At 37.0% G+C, this 21,167-nt stretch overlaps 1 protein-coding gene across 2 annotated transcripts; it reads right to left on the minus strand.

The window, feature by feature from the left end:
• Window positions 1-17,281: 17,281 nt before the first annotated feature.
• On the minus strand, window positions 17,282-20,855 carry LOC114280221 (cyclin-D3-1). 2 transcript variants are annotated; one of them, XM_028222563.2, is made up of 6 exons: window positions 20,113-20,845; window positions 19,393-19,479; window positions 19,014-19,112; window positions 18,616-18,817; window positions 18,349-18,473; window positions 17,282-17,963 (listed from the first exon to the last, which is right to left on the minus strand). In XM_028222563.2, the coding sequence occupies exons 1-6, from the start codon at window positions 20,413-20,415 to the stop codon at window positions 17,745-17,747; spliced, it is 1,035 nt and encodes a 344-aa protein (XP_028078364.1). In that variant the 5' UTR covers window positions 20,416-20,845; the 3' UTR covers window positions 17,282-17,744. The 2 variants fall into 2 exon arrangements, with proteins under 2 accessions (XP_028078364.1, XP_028078365.1); XM_028222564.2 differs by lacking the exon at window positions 19,393-19,479 and having other exon boundaries at window positions 20,113-20,855.
• Window positions 20,856-21,167: the final 312 nt, after the last annotated feature.

Here is a 21,167-nt window from a genome sequence, read left to right on the forward strand (position 1 = left end):
AAGTATGAATGGGCCAAAGCCTAGTTTGACATGAAAGTATGAATGAGCCAAAGGCCAGTTTGACATGAAGGAATGAATGAACGGGCCGAAGGCCAGTCTGACATAAATGAATAAATGGGCCAGAGGCCAGTATGACTTGAATGATAGAATGAATGGGCCAGAGGCCAGTATGATCTGAATGAAAGTGTCACGACCCAAACCCGCTCCTATGGGTTTAGCACCATAACCGGCCAGTAATCCGTGATTACCGAAGGCCTGCTTAACAGTCAAACAATAATACAGAGTATAGGGGCATGGCGGAAGCCAAAACAGTAAATAGACGATGTCCAATGAGCTGTGACAGTCTGTATGCAAAAGACTTTTCATACATATATACAATCAGTGCAAAACAGTTTGTACAACATTTACAATCATCCAGGTCAGGAACTTAATCCCTATTAAGACAGTACAGTGCAGTGATATCAGTCTATACAATAATACAAAACAGATACAGAGACAGACGGGGGAAAATTAAAACACCCCTAAGCCATAGCTTGGCAGGCTCGGAACCTCGCAGTGTGGCACATAGGTTGGCTTGACAAAACTAGAGTTTACCCCGACGCTTCTAGTAACGGTCCGGTGCCTGTACACCTACATATATATATGAGTAGTGACCTAAAGCCCAGTGAATAACAAAATGCGTAAAGAGGTTAAGAATGAATGCCCTTGCAGTATTGAAAACAATCATTTCAATCAGTATGTCAGTTATTCAGTCATTACAGTCATATGTGGTACATCCAGTAGCAAAACAGTACAGTAGGTCTTATCAGACCGAACAGTCAGTTGATGGCCATCATATCAGTAAATAGTAATGGTTCCAACATGGGAACCGACAGAGATCTCTGTAACAGTAGCAGTAGCAGTAACAGTAACAGTAACAGTAGTTGCTAAGGATGCCACAATACAGTTCACAATTAGGACATCATTCATTCAGTAACAGTATCATTTCAAAAAACAGTACAGTTCAATTGTTCAGAAGATAATCATATTTGAACATATCTTTACACAGTTGTTACTCACAGAGTTCTGGGCTACAGTTAAGCTAGAGCGTGTCCCCAGATGCCAACCCTACACAGTTACAGATTGAACACACACTAAGCTACACAGTTGGGAAAAATAATAACTTAATCCCTAATTTGCCTCAGTGTGGTTCTACATCTATATCCTCATTAAGATGCCTTAAACTAGGCCTAAGAATGCCTAAGATGAAATGAGGATGCAAAGATGCACGTTAAAAGCATTTTTAGAGTTTTCAGAAAACAGGAGTCCCGCTCGAGCGTCGGTTAATCCGCTCAAGCGTAAATGCAGACAAAGGTTTCTGCTCGAGCGCAGACTTACCCGCTCGAGCGTACTGAAAAACAGTCAAAAATGCTGGATAGGTGAAATTCACGCTCAATTGGGCGCTCGACACCCGCTCGAGCGTAAATTACCCCACTCGAGCTGACTTCAAAATAAAACAAAATGCTGGGAGCACGATTTCCACGTTCGAGTGCCAGTCACCCCACTCGAGAGTGAGTTCAAAATCTGGAATTCCCAAATTTGTACCTCAAGCTCAAATTCAACTACAAATGTAACAAATTCGATTCCTTTGGGCCCATTTTCTGGGAAACACTTGTAAATACATAGTATGACATGATTCAAAGCTCAATTTGTAAAATCAAGGCCCAAATGTGAGGGAATTAAACCCAATTTCTAATAATACTTCAAGAACATGATGAATGTGTAACATGTATGAATTCAACAACTTCAAAGCTTCAAAAGCTAGCTCAATTGAGCCAATTCTTTCCAAAACATGATGAAACCATGGGCTACACCAATAATATGAACATGCATGTTCCAAATTCCATGTCTTCAACCTCAAAATGCTAGGATATAAACATGCATGCATGATTCAAGCTTTCACTCACCAAATTAAGCTAATTCATGACCTTAATCTCTAGACTTCCATAAACCATGCAACATAAGACTTAATTTAACAATCAAGAAGATGAGTTCTTACCTTAGGTCTAGGATGCAAGATATGCAAGCTCAAATATGCACTCAATCCTTCAATTCCTTCAAATTTCCAAGCAAAATTCAAGATGAAGCTAAGTTCCTCTACCTCTCTCTCAGAGTCGGTTTTGTGTCTCTCAAATGGCTGATGAAATGTGTTAAGGCTCACATATGTGAATCAAGTAAAGGCTTAAGACTTGGCCCACTAAGTGGTATGTTGGTAATTAAGCCAACTATTACAATTTAGCTCAATTCAATTTAATTTAAACACACCAAATCACATTTTAATTAAATATGTCATAAAATCGCATAAATTCTAATGATCATAAGTCATCAATCAATTTCAGATTCGGCCGCTGATAAGGCCTTCAATTTGCAGTTTAAACATAAAACATGGATAGATAAGTTTAATAGTCAACAGATAGATATGCATTTAAACTAGTACATTCAATCAGTCAGTTCAGTATTTCAGTCGATTCAATTACTTTTCATAATCAATCTCAGTTTAGCAGTAATGAGTAGGGTTATCAGTAATCAGTGGTGAGGGTTATTACAGTCTCCCCTCCTTAAAAAGAGTTTAGTCCTCTAAGCTCCAGTTACTTTCATTCTGGAAGAAAACAGGATTCAGAGGGAACAGTTCAGAATATCTCTTGGCCATGTCATCTTCCCTTTCCTAAGTGGCATACAGGCCACCATGGTTTTGCCAGTCAACTTTCACTAGCGGAATCTCTTTGTTTCTCAACTTCTTGATCCGTCTTTTTACAATCTGAACAGGTCATTCCTCATAAGTGTAGTCATCACTCAGCACTACACGAGTCGGCTCTATCACATAAAAAGGATCCCGGAGGTAGTCCCTCAACATAGAAATGTGGAACACGTTATGCGTATACTCCATTTCAGGAGGAAGCGCTACTTGATACGCCATCGGATTGATTTTCTCAATAGTCTTATACTGTTCGACATATCTCAGCGCCAGTTTGCCCTTGACTCCAAAACGAGTCTGGCCTTTCATCGGTGTCACTTTCACAAAAACGTGATCACCTACTTCATACTCTTTGTCTCGTCTTCTGACATTCGCATAATTTTTTTGTCGGCTCTGTGCAGTTTTCAGTCTCTGTTGTATCAGTTTTACTTTCTCAGTCGTTTCATACACAATCTCAGGGCCAAGCAAAGGCCCATCTCCAACTTCTGCCCAGCAAATCGGAGATCGACATTTTCTGCCATACAATGCCTCGAAAGGCGCCATACCAATACTTGAGTGATAATTGTTGTTGTAGGGGAATTCAGCCAATGGCAAATGGCTTTTCCAATTTCCTTGAAAATCAAGGACACACATTCTCAGTAAGTTCTCCAGAGTCTGGATGGTCCTTTCTTACTGGCTATCTGTCTGAGGATGGTATGCACTACTCAATCTCAGTTCAGTACCCAATGCAGTCTGTGGGCTTTGCCAGAATCTCGATGTAAATTTCGAGTCCCTATCAGAAACAATGGACACGGGCACTCCATGCAGTCTAACAATCTCATCAATATAGAGTATAGCCAATTTGTCCGCATTATAAATTGTTTTGACAGGTAAGAAGTGAGCAGATTTAGTCAGTCTATCAACAATGACCCAAATTGAGTCCATACCTTTACTGGAGCGATGTAAACCAACAATGAAATCCATGGTAATATGTTCCCATTCCCACTTCGGTATCGATAAAGGCTGTTGTAAGCCTGCGGGTCGTTGATGTTCGGCTTTGACTTGTTGGCAATGAAGACATTTCGATACAAAATCGGCAATTTCTTTCTTCATTCCCGGCCACTAGAAATTCAGTTTCAAATCTTGGTACATTTTTGTATTCCCTAGATGGATAGACAGTTTTGAATTGTGGCCCTCTTGCAGAATTCTTCTTTTCAGTTTAGTATCATTCGGTACACACAGTCTTCCCTGAAATTTCAGTACATTATTTTCAAATTTGAAACCCGGTCTTGATTTAGATTCTCGTTCTTCGATGATCTTCTTCAAGAAGTCATCCTGTTGCTGTTTCTCTTTAATCTCTTCAATCAGTGCCGGTTGAGTAGAAATAGCAGCTATTGTTCTACCTTGTTCTCGCAAAACAATTTCAATTTCAGATTTTTCAAGGTCACAAAGCAACTCTTTCTGTCCGGTGAGTAAACAGGCTAAGTTCCCGATCGATTTCTGACTCAATGCATCGGCAACGGTGTTGGCTTTCCCCGGATGGTACAAAATCTGTAGGTCATAATCTTTAATCAATTCTAGCTATCTTCGATGTCTTATGTTCAGTTCTTTCTATGTGAATATAGCGATCCCGGTTGTCCCTTTACTGTTCTGTTGTATTCCATACTCGGTTCCGTGAAGTTGGTAGTTGTATCTATCTTGTTGTCATCCTTTAATTCCGTTTGTTTGAGTTATAGGATGTGTTGGACTTGTTTCGAACAGGTGGGTTAAACCTTGGTCTGAAATCTTGTTGCCAGGTTTTTGGTCGTCCCGCTCGAGGGGGTCTTGTTGCGCTTGCAAAACTTCTGCAGGTGTGATTTTTACGCTCGAGCGGTGGCGCTCGAGCGGGTACTCTGGCGCTCGAGCGGGTAGTACCTTTTCGGTGTAAGATCTGGGAGGGGGAAATCTACGCTCGAGCGGACTGGTTTTTGCGCTCGAGCGGATGTGCTTTATTCTTGTGTCTTGGCGCTCGAGCGGGTCTTCTTGCGCTCGAGCGTACCTAGTTTTTGTTCTTGATGCTCGAGCGTTGTGTTCTCCGCTCGAGCGGGAATGTCGTATATCAGTTGGCTGTGGGGCAGTTTTAAATCACTTTTTCTCATTCTTTCTCTCTCTTACTTTTCCGAAAAAGCCATTTGAGAGCTTCTCTCTCTAGAACCTTGCCTTCTCTCTAGATATTGATCTAGTAAGAGTTATTTCCTCACCTTTGGCCTTTACAAAAAGGTTGTTGATCGTCGAGGGCTATCTTTTGATCCGAGAAACTCGTGGGTTGGAGCAACTTCGTTTTCACCATCTTCTTCGTTGGGTGTCATCTTTTGAGGTAGGGATTCTTACTCACTACTATGAGTTTTGACCTAGATATTTGGGTATTTGTATAAATGGTTGATTTTGGGAAGTTAGGGTTTGAAAATATCAAAAGGGAGTTTTGTTATTTTGATTCAAAAATATGTATTTTGGGTTTCAAAATGATGATATAGTTGTTGGTTGGTGATATTGGGACCTTTGAGTTGATATTGAGAGTTGGGGGTAAAAGCCCTAATTTGTTGTTTAAAATTAATTGGTATAATTAATTTGGGAAAATTGTAGCTATGTGGGATTAAGTTAGGAAGAATGAAATTGACTCATTATATGGTTGAATAGTGGAGTTAGATTTATTAATCGCTCACTTTTGAAAACATTGATACTTTATCTGTTGGAGCTTTTATTATCTGTTTAGAAATAATTGTTTGGGCTACTGGTGGAGGGTAGTTTTGATTGTTGTAGACAATGCATGATGATTAGGCAAACTAAAACTAATCAATTGGATATGTCATAGAGTATGACGGTTGATAGAATACATTAACGTTATGTATTGATTGATTGTGTATATTACCTTTGGGTATATATGTTGTGTGTGTGGGAGAAGATAGGGGATGCACTCCACGGTTTAGGGGAAGATAGAGGATGGACCTCTAAACCGGATGTTGTTTGGGAGGAGATAGGGGATGGACTCCACTGATACAGCTCATATGCTTGTCAGATAATGTGTTGATACAGCTCATATGCTTATCTTGGAAGTGTTGATACAGCTCATATGCTTATCATTAGGAGTGTTGATATAGCTAAAATGCATATCTGTTGAAATGTGGATACAACTTGTATGCTTATCTGTTGAGATGTTGATACAACTAATATGTTTATCTATTGTAAAATGGGAAGTGTTTAATATGAGTCATTTTCTCATATAAGTGGTTGGCCAGGTTCTGAGCCGTTAATGTGAATTGTGAAATTGATGAGAAATGAAAACTGAAATGAAACATGAACATAGTGGTCATGAAATGGAAATGGGTTATGAACTGGTTTATGGAAATTGAACATTTATCAATTACTAATGTCTTAGTCATTGCTCATATTGTGTTTAGCATATCTCTACTGGGCGTTGGCTCACCCTTTATGGGACATTATTTTCAGGTACAGGTAGTATGCCACCTCCAAGGACATAGCTTGGATGATGATGAGAGTTGAAGACTCTTTTTGGTTATTTTGTTGTATTACATGTATATCAAGCCAATGGCTTATTTTGTATAGAGTTAGTACTCTTCTTTTGTGTAACCAAGTGTTAACTTGGAAAGCTGTAAGCCCATAGGGCATTTGCTTTTGTTGTTAACATGTAATACAGTTATAAGAATTACTCTGATGAATAGAAATGGTTGGTTTCTTTTATATCAATGCATGTTTAAAGTAATGGGTTTTACGTATTTTTTTTGAGAGCGTTACAGTGAAGAAGTATTTCAAACTCTTGTGATCAGTATATACTTCACATGTCGCCCCATAAAGGTAGTAACGCCAGATTTTCAATGCAAATACTACTGCAGCAAGTTCTAGATCATGGGTCGGGTAGTTCTTTTCATGCGGTCTCAGTTGTCGGGAAGCATAGGCAATAACTCTCCCATTCTGCATTAAAACACATCCTAATCCCTTATGAGAAGTATCACTAAAAATGGTAAAACCATCCATACCTGAAGGTAGGGTAAGAACCGGCACAGTCACGAGTCGAGTTTTCAACTCTTGGAAAGCTGATTCCCTTTGGTTCGTCCAGTCAAATGATATCCCCTTTTGAGTCAATTGAGTCAGCGGTAAGGCAATTTTGGAGAAATCTTTGACAAATCTTCTGTAATATCCAGCTAATCCCAAAATGCTTCGGACTTCCGTAACGTTGGTTGGTCTAGACCAATTCACTACTGCTTCAACTTTCTGTGGGTCAACTGAAATTCCATCCCTACTAATAACATGTCCCAAAAACATAACATGATCAAGCCAAAACTCACATTTAGACAGTTTAGCAAAAAGTTTGTATTCTCTTAGGGTCTGTAAGGTAAGTCTCAGATGATGTTCATGTTCTTCTCTACTCTTGGAATAAATCAGAATGTCATCAATGAATACAATAATAAAGTCATCGAGGAATGGTTTGAAGATTCTGTTCATGAGGTCCATAAATGCAACAGGTGCATTGGTAACTCCGAAAGGCATAACTAAAAATTCGTAATGTCCATACCTCGTTCGAAAAGCAGTTTTATCAATGTCTTCTGGTTTAACTTTCAGCTGATGATATCCGGATCTGAGATCAATCTTAGAGAAAACTTGAGCACCCTGTAACTGATCAAATAAGTCATCAATACGTGGAAATGGATATTTATTTTTCACAGTTACCTTGTTCAATTCACGGTAGTCGATACAAAGTCTCAGTGAGCCGTCTTTCTTTTTCACAAACAAGACAGGTGCGCCCCACGGTGAAGTACTAGGCCTGATAAACTTTTTATCTAACAGTTCTTGCAGCTGAACTTTCAGTTCTTTCAATTCGGTAGATGTCATTCTGTGTGGAGCTTTAGATACTGGCTGTGTACCCAAAATTACATCAACAGTGAACTCAATCTCCCTATCAATCAAATCCCCTGGTAGACTATCTGGGAAAACATCTGGGAATTCTCTGACTATAGGAATACTGTTCACATTAGCATTATCATCAGTAGGTACAGTCAATACATAACACAGATACCCTTTACACCCCTTCTTAATCAATTTACAGGCTTTCATGGATGAAATCAGATACGGGGGAGGTACTACTCCAACCCCATCAAACGCAAATTCGAGTAAACTAGGTGGACGGAAAATCACTTGTTTAGTTACACAGTCAATAGTAGCATGATATTTTTGTAACCAATCCATCCCCAATATTACATCAAAATGGTCAATGCTCAATGGTAGTAAATCAATATACAGATGCATATCCCCAACAATAATTTCACATGCAGGGTACATATAAGCACAAGTCATAGATCCCCCAACAGGTGAAGATACAGCTAACAGATAATTCATGGGTTCTAATGGTCTATTCAATTTTTGTGAAAAAGCATGCGACTCGTATGAATGTGTAGACCTCGAATCAATCAGTACATAAGCATTTTGGGTACAAATAGAGAGGATACCTAACACGACGGTCTCGGTATTATATACGTCTCCCGGTACGAGTGCGAACACTCGGCCTTGCCTCATAGGCTCTTTTCCAGTCGCTTTAGGGTTAGGTTTTGGTAGAGCAATTGATGCTGCGCCGTTGGCTGCAGCTTTACTATTGCCCTAAGGAGCAGAGAGGCAATCTTTTACCATATGGCCCACCTTGCCACACCTGTAGCAAGCACCAGATAACTTATAACAAACCCCTTTGTGTTTCTTACCACACTCGGAGCAGGGCGGTATGGAACCACTTCCCTGACTGAAGCTGGTGGTTGACCCTGAGTTTTGCTTTTTGTTCAGTGGGTTATTCCTGCCCTTCTTGAATTTAAAACCCCGTTTTTTTCCCGCGCCACTCAGTTGTGGGTGTTTCAGTCTGTTTCAATGCCTCAATGTTTGCTTCGGCCATGATGGCTCTGTCAAGAACATCTACATATTTCAACAGTTTCAGTACATTTATTCTGTCAAGAATTTCCACATTCAGGCCGCTTTCAAACTTCCTGGCCTTTTTGTAATCTGTATCAACCATGTGTGGTGCATATCTAGCAAGTTTGGTGAACTTTGTTTCATACTCTCCTACGGACATGGTACCTTGTTTCAGTTGTTCAAATTCGGTCACCTTTCTGTCCCTAACACATTGAGGGAAATACTTTTCGAAGAAGGACTCCTTGAATTGAGCCCAGGTCATAACAATATTTGTATCACGGACTAGCATCCACCACCTTCTCGCCTCTTCTTGCAAGGTAAAGGTGGCCAACAATACTTTATGTGCTTCAGAGCACGGGAACACTTCAAATAACTTTTCTGTTTCAAGAACCCAAGCTTCAGCCTTTAAGGGTTCAAGGCCTCCCTTAAAGGATGGTGGTTTCATCTTACTAAATTTCCGTGTCAGAGCTATGATATCATCATTAACAGGTGGCTCTGGTCGTACTGGAGGAGGTGGGGGCTGTTCGTTCTGTTGTTATTCTAGTCTTGCGGTTAGTAGTTCCACCATTCTCTCCAACCTCGCCATTCTTGCCTCAGAGGATTCAGTTTCATTAGCAGTGCTTGCATTATCCATTTCACTATATGCAACATAATAATAATAAACATAGGAAGTTGCATACGTTAAACATTTAAACATAAGCAGTTACATGTTTCAACACATTAACACATATTCATGTCACGTCCACACACACTTTCATGCTCATGTGATGCTCTAATTGTTCTTCTAGGACACTCTATAGCTCATTTGGACACGTGTGTACAGTATAACTCGTGGTTAAGTATCGCTTTGATACCACTCTGTCACGACCCAAACTCGCTCCTATGGGTTTAGCACCGTAATCGGCCAGTAATCCGTGATTACCGAAGGCCTGCTTAATAGTCAAACAATAATATAGAGTACAGGGGCATGGCGGAAGCCAAAACAATAAATAGACGATGTCCAATGAGCTGTGACAGTCTGTATGCAAAAGACTTTTCATACATATATACAATCAGTGCAAAACAGTTTGTACAACATTTACAATCATCCAAGTCAGGGACTTAATCCTTATTAAGATAGTACAGTATAGTGATATCAGTCTATACAATAATACAAAACAGATATAGAGACAGACGGGGGAAAATTAAAACACCCTTAAGCCATAGCTTGGCAGGCTCGGAACCTTGCAGTGAGGCACATAGGTTGGCTTGACAAAACTAGAGTTTACCCCGACGCTTCTAGCAACGGTCCGATGCCTGTATACCTACATATATATATGAGCAGTGAGCTAAAGTCCAGTGAATAACATAATGCGTAAAGAGGTTAAGAATGAATGTCCTTACAGTATTGAAAACAATCATTTCAATCAGTATGTCAGTTATTCAGTCATTACAATCATATGTGGTACATCCAGTAGCAAAACAGTACAGTAGGTCTTATCAGACCGAACAGTCAGTTGATGGCCATCATATCAGTAAACAGTAGTGGTTCCAACATGGGAACCGACAGAGATCTCTGTAACAGTAGCAGTAACAGTAACAGTAGTTGCTAAGGATGCCACAATGCAGTTCACAATTAGGACATCATTCATTCAGTAACAGTATCATTTCAGAAAACAGTACAGTTCAATTGTTCAGAAGATAATCATATTTGAACATATCTTTACACAGTTGTTACTCACAGAGTTCTAGGATACAGTTAAGCTAGAGCGCGTCCCTAGATGCCAACCCTACACAGTTACAGATTGAACACACACTAAGCTACATAGTTGGGAAAAATAATAACTTAATCCCTAATTTGCCTCGGTGTGGTTCTACATCTATATCCTCATTAAGATGCCTTAAACTAGGCCTAAGAATGCTTAGGATGAAATGAGGATGCAAAGATGCACATTAAAAGCATTTTCAGAGTTTTCAGAAAACAGGGGTCTCACTCGAGCGTTGGTTACTCCGCTCGAGCGTAAATGCAGACAAAAGTTTCCGCTTGAGCGCAGACTTACCCGCTCGAGCGTACTGAAAAACAGTCAAAAGTGCTGGATAGGTGAAATTCACGCTCGATTGGGCGCTCGACACCCGCTCGAGCGTAAGACACAAGGTCCTGCTCAAGCGTAAATTACCTCGCTCAAGCTGACTTCAAAACAGAACAAAATGCTGGGAGTACGATTTCCACGCTCGAGCGCCAGTCACCTCGCTCGAGCGTGAGTTCAAAATCTGGAATTCCTAGATTTGAACCTCAAGCTCAAATTCAACTACAAATGTAACAAATTCGATTCCTTTAGGCCCATTTCCTGGAAAACACTTGTAAATACATAGTATGACATGATTCAAAGCTCAATTTGTAAAATCAAGGCCCAAAGGTGAGGGAATTAAACCCAATTTCAAACAATACTTCAAGAACATGATGAATGTGCAACATGTATGAATTCAATAACTTCAAAGCTTCAAAAGCTAGCTCAATTGAGCCAATTCTTTCCAAAACATGATGAAACCATGGGCTACACCAATAATATGAACATGCATGTTCCAAATTCCATGTCTTCAACCTCAAAATGCTAGGATATAAACATGCATGCATGATTCAAGCTTTAACTCACCAAATTAAGCTAATTCATGACCTTAATCTCTAGACTTCCATGAACCATGCAACATAAGACTTAATTTAGCAATCAAGAAGATGAGTTCTTACCTTAGGTCTAGGATGCAAGATATACAAGTTCAAATATGCACTCAATCCTTCAATTCCTTCAAATTTCCAAGCAAAATTCAAGATGAAGCTAAGTTCCTCTACCTCTCTCTCAGAGTCGGTTTTGTGTCTCTCAAATGGCTGATGAAATGTGTTAAGGCTCACATATGTGAATCAACTAAAGGCTTAAGACTTGGCCCACAAAGTGGTATGTTGGTAATTAAGCCAACTATTACAATTTAGCTCAATTCAATCTAATTTAACCACACCAAATCACATTTTAATTAAATATGTCATAAAATCGCATAAATTCTAGTGATCATAAGTCATCAATCAATTTCAGATTCGGCCGCCGATAAGGCCTTCAATTTGCAGTTTAAACATAAAACATGGACAAATAAGTTTAACAGTCAACAGATAGATATGCATTTAAACTAGCACATTCAATCAGTCAGTTCAGTATTTCAGTCGATTCAATTACTTTTCATAATCAATCTCAGTTTAGCAGTAATCAGTAGGGTTATCAGTAATCAGTGGTGAGGATTATTACAAAAAGTATGAATGGGCTAGAGACCAGTCTGACATGAATGAAAGACAAATGGGCCAAAGGCCAGTTTGACATGAATGGATTGGGCCCAAGGCCATCCGAAATGTTTGGAACCGAAGTTACTTGATCCATATCTATTTATATACTAGATAGAAATATGAATTGGGCCTAAGGCCGTCCGATGTATATTGTTCCAATGCATCTTCTTTAATTAATATTATTCACTGGGCTTTCGCTCACACTCATTCATGTGTTTGTAGGTGAGCCAAGAGAGGTCTAGACCCAACCTCAGTGAAGTCTGTGTGGAACAACCAAGGTTTTGAAGAGTTAGCCCTTGCGTCTCACGCACAAGACTCCTCTTCGCCCTTTTGCTATGTATTTATATTTTGTCGTGTTGGCGAAGACTTTGAATCTGTTGTACATAGTTTCATGGGTTGACTTAGATTTAAATGATCATGTTTGTACAGAACTTTATGTTACTGTGTTTTCTGTTGTAAGTTATTAATATGTCTATGGTTTGTTATGATGTGCCATGTAAGTACAGTTCTATGGACAAAGTTTTAAATTTTGCTTCCGTTTGGCCCTTTTACTCCGATGAGTTAAGTCTGAAATGGTTTGAGGTCGTAGGTAATCTCATGATTACTGGCCGGTTATGTCCTTAACCCTTGGGGGCGGGTTCGGGTCATGACATTGGTAATCTAAATTTCTTTTTCCTGACCCAAAAAAAAAAATTAATAATTTGAATTTCTGGAAATCTGCACTTTTTATGGGTTGATATATTAAGTTTGATATTTTATTGCAAAAATATAGAGCTGTGACAGAGTAAATACTTAGCATAAGGTAATATTAAAAGTACCAGAACTAATTTAAATAGTATAAAAACACAACAATAAATAAGAAAAAAATATACATTTAGTGTAAAATTTATAACAATATCATTTTCATATTCATATGACTAACGAATTATTGATGAAAACGAATTTAAATATTATGTGAATTAAAATCTTCAAATAATCCAATGTAATTATACTAAAATTGTGAAATTTTTTTATATATTTTTCAAATTTTAAAAAAGGCCTATGTAATTTATTATTATTATTTTACCTACTAATCTGGTTTTGCATGTGATATGTCTTTTATTCTGGAAAGGGCATACATTTATCCTACATTCACATATTCATAAACACATACACACAGAGAGAGAGAGAGAGAGAGAGAGAGAGAGAGAACATGACCAATTCTGAGTATGGGATATGAAGAAGGCATGGTGATGGGTGTTTTATAGTTTCAAGACTCTGGTCTTCTGCTTCATCTATTTGTCTATCTTTGCCATATATGCTTTTATAGTTTACTTTGATGTTCCACCCATTTTTAATCATTTAATACTGCCCTAGTTATTAAAAATCCCACCGAAATATTGATAGAAGAAAATATAATGCAACAAACTTAAAGCAATTGGCAATTTATAATTTTGTATATTTTAATCTCAAAATACAAGTTTTTAATAATATTTTGTTTCACCTGTGCAAATATTATTTTGACATATTCAAACCATTCTTTATTTTTGTTCTCTAAAATCTTTTTATTGAGCGAGTTGAGTTGACACAAATAATGATAAACTAGTGAAGGAGAATTTTTAGAGGGGTTTGCAAGTAATTTGGAAGTTTTAGAGGCCTCCCACTAATCTTGTTGGAGTCATGTACATTAGACCACAGTTCTTGTTATTTGTTGTTTTTTTTTTTTTTGGATTCAGCGGAAAAGAAATACAAACAAACAGGGACTAAGCCCTTTCCCTAGCTATCCCAACCATATCAGAGACCAAGAGCTCTCTGATTTCAGCAGGTGGATCATTTACAACTAGAATGTCCTCAGGTTGTTCAGCTCCAAGTTTGGCCATTGCATCAGCACATAAGTTCCCTTCTCTGTAGATGTGTTGTACAGTGCATTGGCAACCAGTAAAGATGATCCGGGCGTCTGCTACAAGGCCTCTAAGGAGGTGGTGCTCGCCAGGACCTTCTTCAAGCAGCTTCACTACTTCAGTCGCATCAGTCTCGATTATCACTTTGTGAAAACCTTTTTGAAGGATGATGGTGAGGCCTTTGTACACAGCCCATAGCTCGGCTTCAAGGCTGGTGCAGTTCTCGAGTTTGCCATAGAACCCACAGATCCAAGCTCCTGTTTCATCTCTTAACAGACCTCCAAAACCTCCAGGTCTGGCCATTCGATAGCAGCCATCAGTATTCAACTTGAGTGTACCTGAAGGGGGACAACTCCACTTGATTAGTAAAAGTGCTGCTCTAAGAATAGGAACAAACAAAGTGAAAGCTTGGGAGCACTCTCTGGAAAAATCAAAAATGAATTTAACACTTTCAAAAATGCTAGCAGTTTTATTTTCAAAAATTTTTGAATTCCTGTTTTTCCAAATTCTCCAGAGAGTGATAGAGAACAAAGTGTTCCAAAGAGTATTTTCCCCAAAACTATTCTTCTTTTTGAGATTGTAAATCAGCCAGCTTTTCCAAGAAGAATTACTCATCTGTAGGTACCAGTTTCTGGAGAAAACTGTCTCCCACACACCCCTAGCTGCAGAACAGGTTCTAAAAAGATGATCCAAGTTTTCCACCTTATTGCAAAAAGGGCATGTTGGGTCATCAGTTAACCCTCTCTTAACCCTCATACAGTTAGTCAAAGTTTTCCCCTGGAGCAACACCCAGAGGAAGCTTTTAATCTTTTGAGCAATTTGACATTTCCAGAGCCACTGCCAATTTTCTCTGTGCACATCACTCTCCATGCCCAAATTGTAAGCACTGAGTGTTGAGAAACACCCATCCCGAGATCCTTTCCAATGTGGCTGATCAGGGTTGGGACTGTAAAGAGGGGGTTTTTCTTTGAAAATAAGATCAGCCACATTAGTTGGGAAGTGTTGTTGCACTGTGTTCACATCCCAATCCCCTTCCTCATTAAGAAGGGAATTCACTTTCACCAAATTTGAGTCAGCATACTTCTCTTGTATCCAAAAAATAAATAAATAAAGTGCACTAGCGGCCCAAGGTTTTTTTATTTCAAATATAGAATTTTGTTTTAGCTTACTTTTTCAAATTTGACCATAAAAACAAAAAATTAAAAAAAAAATCTCTTAAAAATTGAGATAATTTGGACAACAAAATTTCAAAAGTTCAATACAGAAAATGAAATTTGCTTAAAAATTCGAAGTTAGTTATGGCTCTTTTCTACCAAATTCTATTCAAATCTATAAAAGTACATATATTTCTTCAAGATATATGGCCTCGTTTGGGAATATGCCTTTTTAATAATTTTTTGACTTTTTGGCTAAAATGTGATATAAAAAAAATTATGTTTGGGATGACTTTTTAGTTTTTTACAAAAAGGTGTGTAAAAAATAAAGAAAAAAAAAATCTTTGACTTTTTTATATGAATTATTAACTTTTTTATTTTTTAATTACTTTTTGACTAAAAAAGTCACTTGGCAAACGAGGTTTTTGATATGGTCCATCTTGAATTTCATGGTAGTTTTGTTAATTTTTTTTTTAATGTTTTTCTTACTAATTTTTATTAAATGGGATTGTTGGGTCTCGTTTGGAAACAAGTTTTTTTAATAATTTTTTGACTTTTTAACTAAAGGGCTATTTTGAGAAGTGGGCTAAAAGTCACTTCCCGGCTTTTTACCCATTTCTTTCTCTCACAAAAAAGTTTAAAAAAATCAAAAAATAACTTTTAACCATCTTTCCAAAACACCCCAAAATATGATGTAAAAGCAGCTAATATGTTTGAAATGACTTTTGAATTTTTTACGGAAAAATGTGTAAAAAGTAGAGAAAAAATGAAATTTTTAATTTTTTAGTATAGATTATTGACTTTTTAATTTTTTTAATGACTTTTTAACTTTTAAATTAAAATAAAAAATTACTTCCCAAACGAGGCTGTGCTGGTTTGTCATTATGTTTACTATTGGCACTCTTAAATTCTACTTTTATATTAGAAAATAAGAGTTTTGCAAACCACTTTACAGAAAAGGTTAGAAGCTTTGAAGGGGTAAATACATAAATAGAGTAAATTCCAAGTCAGTAAAAAAATTGAAGCAATCAAAAATTGAGTTTGCCAAACAAACAAACCTTTCAGCTTTTTAATATTCAAGAAAAGGCAACTAGTATTCACCTACAAAAAAGGAAAAAAAGAAAAAGAAAAAGATGCAACCTCTACCATTGCCCTTGTTCAAAACATAACAAAAATTGTGAAGAGGTAAAAGTGTCCATCAAAGTGTATTGACAAAGGGAATATGATACACACTCCATAAAAGGTGTGTTTTATATGTATTTTATAATTATAAAAAAAAAACATAATTTTATATTTTTTAAGTTATAAACAAATATAAAAAAAAATCGTAACTAAAATTTTAAAATAATATTATAACGAAAGAAAAAAATTAATCATAATTAAAAAAAATAACATAATTGAAAGTGCCTATATGATATAGGGGAGTGCATAATAAAATTCTCCATTAACCAAACATAAAATTTTATTGTTTCAAAACTTTAGACCCCACAACTTTAAGTAGAGTCTAATACATCTTATATGACACCTAATGTTTAAAACCAATCATGATCGGTATATTGTTTGACAAATTTATTTTTAAAGGGTTTGGATTCTCATCCAACTTCAAATAACAGTTTGGGCTTAGCGTGTTTATTTTGAGGTCAATTTTAATAATTCAAACTATTTACTTGATAAGATTTGTTGAATAAAATATTTATACAAAAAATTAAAATGATCAAATATCAATAATTATGTATTTAAATCACATTTATATTACAAAAATAGATAATTATTCTTAAAATTATATTTATAATCTATTTTTTTTAACATAAATACAATTCAAATGTTCGATCATCGTAATTTTTTATCTTAAGATTGACCCCAAAATAGGCCTACTAAGCACAACTTTTCTCTCAAGTTGAAAAGCCAACTTAAAACAATTCAAATCCGTTTTCATATATCATGTCAATGATAAATTAAGATATTACAAATAGAATAAAGGTTGAGACCCCCTTTGGAGATCACCCCTTAACCCCTTTAGTTTTGATTGGTCAACTTTTCCTCTTTTTTTTTTTTTTTTTTTTCCTTCTCACCCAATCCCCAACCTCCATGTGGGAGTAAGTGTTTTAAGGGGGTCGAAATCAATGCCTAATAATAATAATGTCAAGTACAATATAATTTTGATCAAACAAAAAGTACTTTAAGAATGCTCCACAAATCAATGATCAGTTTAATGACAAAGATGAAAATTAATAATAATTAAAAAAAACTGCTGCTTACCATATAAAAACAAAAAGAATAAAACAATCCCAAAACTTTTTTTTTTTTTTTATCCTTTTTAATCTCTACTCATATTATACTGTTCACAAAACAAACTAAAAAATGATAATAAAAAATAAACATGAACATTGAAATGTAAAAACTCCCCCATCTCTCTCTCTTTAAACTTTTCCAACTCTGTTCCTTGCCCATAGCTGCTAAGGAGTCTAATATTTAACAGCTGTTGACTGTTTCCTTCATGCTATGAACATGCAATATTTTGATGCCATCCTCCAATTCCATCCCCCAAGCATGACCCATCTTATTGTACTCTTCTTTACACTAAATATTTTTTCTTTTCTATTTTACTCGAAAAAAAAAAAGCTTTTCCATTTTTCTCTCCCCACCAAAACTTCCATTCCACCAAACCAAACATGTTTAGTTTTGGAGTGAAATGACCAATCCACCCCTCATCACATCCTAAATCTCCACTTCAAAGGGTTCTAATTTAGCTTCCTCCTTTTGCTGCCTGAGTTATTATGAGAAGAATTTGCACATGACCCAACTGTTGTGTCATCTGTTTTGTAGCTCAAGCAAGCAGCATCCAGCACACCAATTGGACTTTGGGGCACAGATGGTACTAAAGCACTTAACCCATTAGTAGACTCACTCATTAACGACGATAGCTCATGGATCATATCAACACACTTGAGCATTCTCTCCTGCATGACACAACAAATAGAACAAAGAGAAAAACACCCATCTATCATCAATTGTAAGAAAAGATCTGTAGCTAATCAAACTAGAAATGATTAGAGAAAAAGAGTAAAAAAAAATCTTGTTAATGTCCCTTTGAGTTAACTCCAAGGGGTTAGCGCGGAGTGACAAGTAGAACTGTGATAAACACATTAAGAAGCGTATGTCATGAGTTCAAATTGCGTAAACCCCTTCGGATCATCCCAATGTCGGTGCGTAATATTGAGTGAGTGTATGTGGGACAGGAGACTGTATATACCCTAAGACTAGTGGGTGCAAAACTTCAGATACCATCGTTACAACAAACAAAAAAATACAAAAACCTATGGGTCTTTGGACCACCAACTTTACCTTGTCTACATGTTCAATGAGAAGAGAAATTGCTTTGTTGATGTCTACTGTTTGAGCTTCTTCTGCAACAGACATTGCCACTGCTGCTGCAACCTCAGAAGGCCTAAACTCCAAGAAGTCAATTCCTGCAATAAATAGCCACCAAACCATAACATTAGGCCCTGTTTCCAATTTCTCTTTCTTCATTCATACTGGTACAGAATGATTAACATAGTAGACAGTACATAGATAGACACACATTACATCATAATGACAAAGAATGTGTACCTTTTATTATGCCCAATATGAGTTGAGTTGATCTAGAGATTGAAGATCTTGAAGGGTTTTTATCACCATTGATTTTCCAAAGGAAATAGACAATGAAGGAGAATGGGGTGACAGCTTGCATTCTCCACTTCAATGTGCTCAAAACCAGAAGCTCCATTCTCTGTATGGTTCTTGCTTCAAACACAAATTTAGACCCAGCCACCTGTCATTGCTCATTCTGATTAGGACAACTTGATCAACAAACAGTAACAAGATGATAGCTTAAGCAGATTCGCTAAGCAGTACTGTTTGGTTCACTGAAATAAAGATAGAATGGAACGATCATTCTATCGTAATGACCATTCCATTTCACCTTCATTTCAATGAACCAGACACTAGCTAAATTCCATGTCTTTTACCTGAAAGTCTACACACAAAGGAATCTCAGTCTCCTCCATTTTGGCTGCAAGGGATAAACAGGCCACAGCCAACAATTGAGCCATCCAAGCTTTGCCCTTCTGCAAGTAACACACAACAAATGGCAAATACAATCAGCATTGTAATTGGATGAACTTGAAAAGCAATGAAATGATGGACAAATTGTATTTTAGTTGGAACAACTCAAAATAATTGCATTTTTCATTGAGGTGCAATTGAGAGATGTGTCCCATGCCACAGCTCTTAGTTACACCAAACACGGATCGACTTGCACCTCTATGAAAATTGCAAGCATTTTGAGTTATTTCCACTGAAATGCAATTTCACATAAAATGACCTAGAATTCGATCCTGAACTCACAGGTAATTCAGAGGTTGAGAGGTATCTATCCAAGTAGCTTATAGACAAATATGAACACAGAGGTCCAAAATTGAAATGGGCAACAACCTGTTAGATCAATAAGACCATTTGCATTTGTCACCAACCAAGGGGAAGAACATAATCAAAATAATAATAGTAATAATTACAACAATAAATTAATAACAGTGATAAATGGAAAAGAACATCTTGGTGAGTTTTATCGGAAAATAGGGGGATAAAAACAAAGGAAATGTAAATCCAAGTTTAGCCAGCTAAAAATGGGGTAAAAAGGAGTAGAAAAAAGCAGATAAATACAATTAACATATCCTGCATCAGTCAACTCATCAAAAGCAAAAAAGAGAGGATCCCACCTAACCCATTTCAGGGGCTATGTATGATATGTGAATGCCATAAAGAAGCTATTCATAACAAGAGATAACTTCAATCCGCTCCATCAAACACCTCATAGTCAACAATAACATCAACATTGATTCCAGAAACAAAAACAAGAGGAACTAAAAGCATCATCAAAATCTCACCCAAAGAGTCCATCCATATATAGAAAACAAATTGATTTCCAAAAACAAAATAACCCAACTCATTGAAATCATCAAAACATATGCAGAGGAATTGACAAGGACAGAAAAGGACTAATACCAATTTCAGAAAAACCCTCAAGAATTAAAAAAAAAAACCATTAAACAAGATTGCTTAACTAACCTTTCCAATCCATATAACAGCCTCTCTTCTAGCCATCAAGTTCAAATCCCCATTCCTCAATCCGCTCAAGTAATCACTAGCAAGCAAGAGCTCACATTCCCTCTTGAGCATCTGAGCCAAGCACTCATCACTCTGCATTGGCAAAACAATGTATGGCTCATCAAAGCTCTGGTTTTGATTTCTGGTTCGATGGTTCCGATTATGCCAAGTGGGCTCAAAATCAATCTCATCATCACCAAATATGATGCTGTTGTCTTCTGTGCATAGAAGGCTTGACACTGCAAAATCAAAACTGGGTGCCATTGCAAAACCACAAAACTCTCTCTCTCTCTCTCTCGCTCTCTCTCTGTATTTATGCCTTACTGGTGCATCTGATAATCAAGTGAAAAAGGGTAGAAACCAGGGCTTTAATCTTTGGATTGTTTTTGAATGAAGAAATAGATTTCTTTATCAAAGAAAGAATAGATGCACAGAACAAGGAACAAATAAGGGATGAATCAGTAATAACTCTCTCTCTCTCTCTCTCCACTTCTCAAAGACGGATTGAAAAGACTGCAAGTGAGCGGCTTATGTAGAGAGCAATGAACGACCCTTTTATCAGTCTTAGGGTAAATGTAGAGAGAGAGAGAGAGCGAGAGCGAGAGAGAGAGAAGAGGGTACCAGTGCAAGAACACGAGGTTGCAATGCAAATAAGAAAGGTTGAGAGAGAGAGACCAGATTCTATGGACATTGCAATTCACTACAATGGGGAAATATTAATATATACTCGTATAATTAGGTCCCGTTTGGGAATTTGATTATTTTAATTGATATTTTTTTTACTATTTTATGAAAAAAAAAAGATGTGTTTTAAATGATTTATGAATCTTTTTGTAGTTGAATAAATAGTTATGAAGAAAAATTATTAGTTAGTCTTGAGATACCATATAGCCATGTCCCAGGCCAATTATAAACCCTCGTACCCTTCATATTTTTCAATCACCTAATATAAAATTGTGAGTCTCACTTCCTTTATCAATCACTATATATGAACCAACCAATAACTTACCGATTGT

The sequence above is a fragment of the Camellia sinensis genome, chromosome 3 (assembly GCF_055761805.1).
Source record: "Camellia sinensis isolate YWXY chromosome 3, ASM5576180v1, whole genome shotgun sequence".
Classification (NCBI taxonomy): domain Eukaryota; kingdom Viridiplantae; phylum Streptophyta; class Magnoliopsida; order Ericales; family Theaceae; genus Camellia; species Camellia sinensis.

What these genes read in the sequence shown, in the direction of transcription:
- LOC114280221 (XM_028222563.2), bottom strand. Translation starts at nt 20,415, where the DNA reads ATGGCACCCAGTTTTGATTTTGCAGTGTCAAGCCTTCTATGCACAGAA. An exon ending in TCTCAACCTCTGAATTACCT is followed by an intron (nt 19,113 to 19,392) that starts GTGAGTTCAGGA and finishes TGTTACTTGCAG; the next exon opens with AAGGGCAAAGCTTGGATGGC. An exon ending in TCATTGAACATGTAGACAAG is followed by an intron (nt 17,964 to 18,348) that starts GTAAAGTTGGTG and finishes TGTGTCATGCAG; the next exon opens with GAGAGAATGCTCAAGTGTGT.